At 35.6% G+C, this 6,780-nt stretch overlaps 1 protein-coding gene across 1 annotated transcript in view; it reads right to left on the bottom strand.

Moving 5' to 3' along the window:
* Nucleotides 1-938: 938 nt before the first annotated feature.
* PAXIP1 (PAX interacting protein 1) overlaps nt 939-6,780 on the bottom strand; it is a 31,178-nt gene continuing 25,336 nt past the window's right edge. Inside the window, exons 16-21 of the mRNA XM_066200919.1 lie at nt 5,846-6,014; nt 4,215-4,315; nt 2,975-3,109; nt 2,816-2,891; nt 2,199-2,258; nt 939-1,718 (exon numbers count right to left, since the gene is read on the bottom strand). Of these exons, the coding sequence (XP_066057016.1) occupies nt 1,702-1,718; nt 2,199-2,258; nt 2,816-2,891; nt 2,975-3,109; nt 4,215-4,315; nt 5,846-6,014 (558 nt within the window). The 3' untranslated portion in view covers nt 939-1,701. The remainder of the gene's footprint in view (nt 1,719-2,198; nt 2,259-2,815; nt 2,892-2,974; nt 3,110-4,214; nt 4,316-5,845; nt 6,015-6,780) is intronic.

The raw sequence follows: 6,780 nt of genomic DNA, 5'->3' as shown, positions 1-6,780 counted from the left end.
CTCTCTCCACTGACAGGGAGACCAGACTTACCAGGTCTATGTATGAACAATTTAAGTAATTTATACCACAACTCATCAACCAACAATTAACTCCCACTGCAGTTCCTCCTTCTTTTTTTTACTATTTTTAAAAGTTAAAGCATAAAATCATATCATCAAGTTCCAGCCTTAGATCTCCACATTACAGACTTTTGCTTCATCTGTCTCACAATGAAAAGGAAGCTGCATTTCAGAGAGCTGAACATCACACTAAGAATAAACACAGAACCCTGACATAGGTAGGTGGCATTTGTGAAAAAGTACCATTTCCTCGCATCCTTACCACACCTTTTTAACCTTTCGTTCACTTAAAACCATTGTGACCAAAGTGCAACATTCTCATTTATCCCACTTTGCCACCTTACCTAAAGTCACACTGGTAGATATTTTACCATTCCTGTGAACCTCAGGTAGCCCTCTGCTGCTCCCAAAACAAAAGTCAAGTACAGGAGCAGCCAGAACATGGACACAGCTGAGGAACCAGAGCCAGCAATAAAAGGCAACAGGCACAGTGACCTCAGTGGGACCTCACTCATCTGGACATTTACTACACCACTGTGTCCTTACAGCAGCAATTTGTCATTCACTTAAGCACTTTGTTCAACTAAGGCATTGGGAGAAAGGCAACAGAATCAGTAAATCCAAGCACCAACTGGATTTACACTCTAAGCCACAGCACAAAAGAGACTTGAAATCAGTCATTTCCCTGATGGGGGAGTGCAGATACTCAATCGTCTGTACAGCATCAGAGCTGGACTGTCTTGCTGATCAGAAAGAAAAGAAATGCTTTTAGGATCACTTTTTCATCTACTGGAATCGAAACTGATAAAAATGGTCAAATCAGAATATTAGAACTGTGTGTGTTCTAGGAAATACAACTGAATATAGATTCAGGAGACTGGTTTTTAATATTTATTTAGTAAAACTCACTATACAAACAAAAAGTTATCACAACAGCGGAATATGCAAGGTTTTAGTTTCTCCTTCAAGCTGTTTCTCTGCTTCAGTAAAAACACATATATACATTTACAACAATTTCCCTTTAAAGCACTGGGATTCATATATTAAAACATACCTGGTAAAATAAGCTTAAAATAATTTCACATTGCTTGGAAAAAGATTTGAGTAATTTACTCTTACCAGAGTGCCATTGTTGCACAGTATTCAAAAAAATGAACGACCACTGAAATATAGAGTAAAACATTTAAAAGTACATTTATTTCAAATGTGGGCAAAATATCAATATAAAAGAAAATAGAGTATAAGAAATAAAAATAAAGTACAAAACATTTTCATCTTCAACATCCATAATTTAATAGATAGCAAGCCCTTTTATTTTTACATCCAAATTACACTTTTGGCTGAAGTACCATAATTTATTTTAAAATGCTTAAAAATGGGCTCATCATGATACCTAAAGTGGGTTCTTTTAAAATGGTAGTATAATACAAAACATAGTAAATTATGTTTCAGCATAATAAAATTACACATCCTAAAAAAGATGCAGTTTATTTTTGCTTTCCTGCTTTAAACTGCTCATCATCCCTAGGAAAACAGCTGGAAAACAGCATCCACAGGAAGTTCTAGTTGCTTTGTACAATGGCTGAACAGCTAAGTATAATGCTCCAAGGATTCTGGAGCAGTAAGGCATTTCATTATCCATCAAGTAAATTTATATGTAAGCTTGTTAAGAAAAAACAACTGTAAGAAATGACAGCAAAAATACAAGTTCTATAAAAAACATGCATAAAGACACAAAAGCCTTACTGGTCCCTCCACTGCATGTATCAAACTGGGTCTATAATCTTCAGTAAAAAGCTGTTTTCCTCATCTGAATGTAACTTGTGCCAAATATTTCCCTTGGTGGCAAGTTCTTTTCCCATTGCCTAATATTGTACAATTTATTAATTTATTCTACTATTTACTAGTATTTCCTCTCCTTTGTGACCACCCTCCCTTCTTCCTCCCTTGAAGTATTTCCCATCAAAAAGTAATTCCATGTTGAATTTAAGCTACTTTCTTGGGTGTTAAACTACCCTCCTACCAAGTAAACACTACATATCCTAAAAAATTACAAGAAATTAGTTTCTAATTAAGAAAAACTTTTAGTAAACCATACTCCCCTAAGCAGCAGAATGTCTTTACACAAAAAGGATATGATTCATAATCCAGTGTTTGAGTAAGCACTCCAGTCAGGACAAACTCAGCATTGTGGACATCTGGAAATACCAAAATTCTTACAGTTCACACAGAAATGCTGCCTCATTCTGCAGGTGTCAGGAGGGGCTGTTCTGGACCTTTGTGGCTACAGCTGTACCATCAGCCCTCACACCTGACACTGCACCTGACCCTGTTATTAAACATGGCACTTCTTGGGGCTCTACACTAAAGTAAAAATAACTGAAGTGAAACCCCCTAACTCACTTGATGAATATGAGATGGTGCCCTGGTTTTAGGTAATTCCCTTCTTACTTAGCTGGTACAGGGCTGTGCTTTGAATTTATAATGAGAATAACGTTGGTAACATAATGATGTTTCAGCTGCTGCTAAATTCAAAAAATTATGGTGAGCTGCCTATAAAATAACTATTAGCTATATCCAGCAAACAGCTGGCTTGGGTTTCTCCACAGTTTGCAGGATAATCCATATATTCCTTTATTAGTATCTGAAAGGTTCAAAAGATCTCTGTATTTGTATAATAATAATAGCTGGGAAATAGAAAAAAAAATCAAGGTACCAGTTATACTGTTCAATCCCAACAAAAGTTTATACATACCTATGCCTCGGGCGAAATATTCTCGACATAAATGAAGGTCATTTTCACAGGAAATCAAGATTATCTCTGGCAAACTCTAAAGGAAACAAAGTAATGGTAAGCTCAGAAGAAAACAGTAAGATTCTATAAACATATTTTAGAAAATAACACTCAACACACTTTATTCTGCTTATGCTCCATGAGTTTTCGAAAGGAAGGTTGTTTGGATAACACTTTTCCTCCTGCACACTCCACAATAGCTTTCATGGTGGAAAGACTGGGACAAATTCCAGGTGTAATGTAAAAATATTTTCCCTAGAAAGAGAAAAGGAAGAAAAGCATTATTATGTTAACTAATTTCTGCAACACATGAAGTTTTAATGTCATGTGACACTTCTTTTGTACAACAGGGTAGGCTTTGTAAGCTGGGGTTGGGTTTATGGACACAGATTCATCAGTTGATGAGTTGTCCCTAATTACTGCTGATGTTTCCCCTCAAAGGGCAAATGCACAATTTTGATAAATTTGAACAGTTCAGGTGTGCCTATTTCCACCTGTAAAGTAACAACTGCAGCTTGGTAAGACAGTGCTCCTCGCTTCTTTGAGCACAGAGACATCTCAAGTGTTAAAAAAGTACTTTTAATTAACACCCAATTTATTACTTTCTGACAAAAACTATTCTACTGCTTGACTGAGACAGGTGATGAGATCACAAAGTAGATTATCTCTGTTTATCAGCTACGAATAAAAAGCCAGGAAACACCTTGTGATAAAATCTGCAAAACTGAGAGCAAAATGTAGCACTTAGACATAATAGAAGACACAGATACTTATTCATTACAGGTCAAAAAAATTCCTCTTTTAGGTGGTTTACCTCCATTAACAGTCTGTAATTCAGTTAGGTTGAAGAAACTTTAGCAACTCTCTGCACTGTAATGTAATTTTAACCAGAGGCATGAAAACATCTCGCACCATCCTAGCAAACAGCCTGGTGGGAAGGAGATTCACACTAGAACTCCCTGAGGCTGAAGGGCAAACTCACTCTCAGACTCCCATTTTTTATGGGCAAGTGCTCTGACTGTAAGGCTGGTGTAAAAAAGAAAAGAGAAAACAAAGAAAACAAAGTCCCTTCCCTAAGTGGCTTTTTACAAGTAACAGAGCAATGTTCTAAATTCTGGAAGGGAACAAATATCCTGAGACTGTTTGGTTAACATCTACAGCCATGCAGAGGGCTTACATCCATCCCACTGGTGTTAAGGCAGAAAACTGGCGTGAAGTCAAAACCAGAATTTACAACAAATGTTTCATGTAATTTGCCAGCCTGTTCTACTGCTTTCAGCTACAAAACCTGTGGCCCCAATGCTGAAAAAATTACATTGAAAAACTCCCAAATCTTTGAATGCTGTGGTAAATTGCATACCTTGAACAGTGGAGCTACTTGTGCTCTCTTTAGAGACTCCTCTAAACTAAAGCAGAAAAGCACCTCAGCTTCAGCATCTCTGAGCACAAAGTTCTGCTCATCTGAAAAAGAAAGACTGATGATGTGGCACACAAAACACAAACATCCCCTGGCCCAGGATGGAATCTGAACAGAACATCTTGCTGGCAGAGTGGCTCTGAATGGCAGACACATACTGAAATTTAACACAATTAAATATCTTCATTAGGCTTCTTACAAAGATGACTATCAAATACTTGGAGAATTAAACTACGTTTTACACTTGCATGCCTGACAACAATCACTGCCCTATCAAATCCCTTTTTTCTAACTAATTTGAAGTACTTGCAAATTTTAATTTTCTGATTCTTTGCAAAGGAGAATGATCAAGCAAAAGGATTATTTTTAAATTCAAATTACTGTGACCACCTATGGGAGCCCAGAAACTGTCACCAAGGACTCACACAGTCTCAACAGAAAGAACTTTCCATCTGTTTTATTTGTCCTGTTATTCACCCAATTTTATTAGGGATGGAATTTCAGTCTTAATCTTTCCACAAAAGCTATGTCAAACACATTTTTAAATCCAAAATCTTTAAATCTAAAAACCAAAATAAAAAAATTAGACACAGAAAAAAATGGGTCTTTCCAAGGACAATTCTGACAACTTGCAAGAGACAGTGTTAATATTCTCCCAAAAGACAAAAGCAACAATTAAGACAATTTTTGTAAACAACTGCCATATCTTCCATCATTACACCACGTACAAAACTGCAACCAGCCCATAAGCTACAAATCCACCTAATTTCACTAAATAAGTACCTCAGGTACTAGATCACAACAGTCATACTAAATCCCCCAACTTTCTTCATCTTCTAAGAGTTTTCAAATTAATCAGTTTCTCAGTTCACTGATGCTGAAGAAAGCAAATTGTTTTGAGATTTATAAAAATGTTTGCTGGTTTATTAGTTAATTATCCATAGATTCAAGTCTTTACAGTGCTTAGCCAGCGATGCTATACATTTTCTTCTTGCAAACTAATTATATAAAAAGCACAAAACAATCATAAACCAAATAATCACCCTTTCAGAAAAGGTAAATTTAAAAATAATGCAGCCACAGGTAAAAATCTACAAAATGGCTACACAAGAAAGAAATACAATACTTAACAATATCCAATCATTTAATCACCCTAAAGCAAATGTTTTAAGTGTGTTTTTCTTTCATTTAAGGGGAAGAAATTGTATTAAAAGTAATGAAAACTAAATGAAACAAAATGTTCTGCTGAAAGAGAACTCGATTTAAAAAAAAAAACACAAACACAATTCTTGGGACAGCTTTGCTTTACCATACTAACACAACCTTTTAACTCAAGTGGAATACAAACTGCTGCTAATGTAATTATTTAAAAACTTTGCGAATTATTCCTCAAGAGGTGTAAACAATGACAATCAGACTTGCTGCAGAATTAAAATTTCTGCTTTCAAAAGCTGAACTCTTTAGAAAACTGCTAAGAAACACTGAAGTCAGAAGACAAAACAACGAAGTGTATTTAAATACGTTTGTCACTGAACCTTTATTTTACTATAGGAATTGATACTAATTTAACTTACCAACAAATTTCTGGCATTTGAAACACTCTTCTAACCACTCTGGAGTTACTATGTGCTTGACTACAGAAATTGCTGTCAGGAACTTGACAGTTCGGGTCACTTTACTGGCAATGAGATGGGTACATTTCTGGGCAGAGTCTGCTACTTCACCTCCAAGGATATACAATTTCTGAAAGTTGTACAAAACACAAATCAGAACGGAACAGTTGTTAAAAAATGGAGGGAAAAAAGAAACTAAATATTGTACCATCACATCAAATAAAACTAAGCCCCTAATGAAATAGTAAAGATAGATTTCTGTGATTCCTTTACTCAAGCTGATTAATCTTGACAGAATTTACAGCCACTGAAAATCCAGGTATTTCCAGACATAAATATCACCTGGCAAGATTGAAAACTATTTCCTGCTTCTGCAGTTTTTTGATTTTGGGTTGTGCTTTTTTTTAAGTAAGCAACTAACTGTAAGATACAAATTCAAATATTTTTCAGTAAAACAGGATATTAAATTTTAAATAAGCAATAATAAGAATACATAATAATTTTGCTCTTTTCTAGGGAAGGTGCAGTACACACTGTACTACAGCAAACTTAACTTTGCTAGGCTTTTCTTTAAAGAGAAAAGCATCTCATGAAAAACACATATTCCACATGCATTTTTGATGATACTGAGCAACTATACCCTTTTCCTTGGTTTAAACCACCAAACTCAAACTAGTTCCTCACAGTTGCTATCTGATCAATTAAGCCAGTCATTACCTGAAGGAATAAGTAACACAATGAATGAGCTGGTGAGGCAAATCAGATTACCACAGGTGTTAGAGATAAAGAGTGCTCCCCTCATAAAAATTTCAAGGACGAGAAACTATGTGGACAGCCTTAGTAACTATGCACCCTGGACTTCTGATTAAGACAAACATTTTGCACAAATAAATAAA

The sequence above is a fragment of the Chamaea fasciata genome, unplaced genomic scaffold (genome assembly GCF_029207755.1).
Source record: "Chamaea fasciata isolate MVZ Bird 193981 ecotype frontalis unplaced genomic scaffold, bChaFas1.0.hap1 SCAF_1, whole genome shotgun sequence".
NCBI lineage: Eukaryota > Metazoa > Chordata > Aves > Passeriformes > Sylviidae > Chamaea > Chamaea fasciata.
This window is presented reverse-complemented; position numbering and strand designations above follow the sequence as displayed.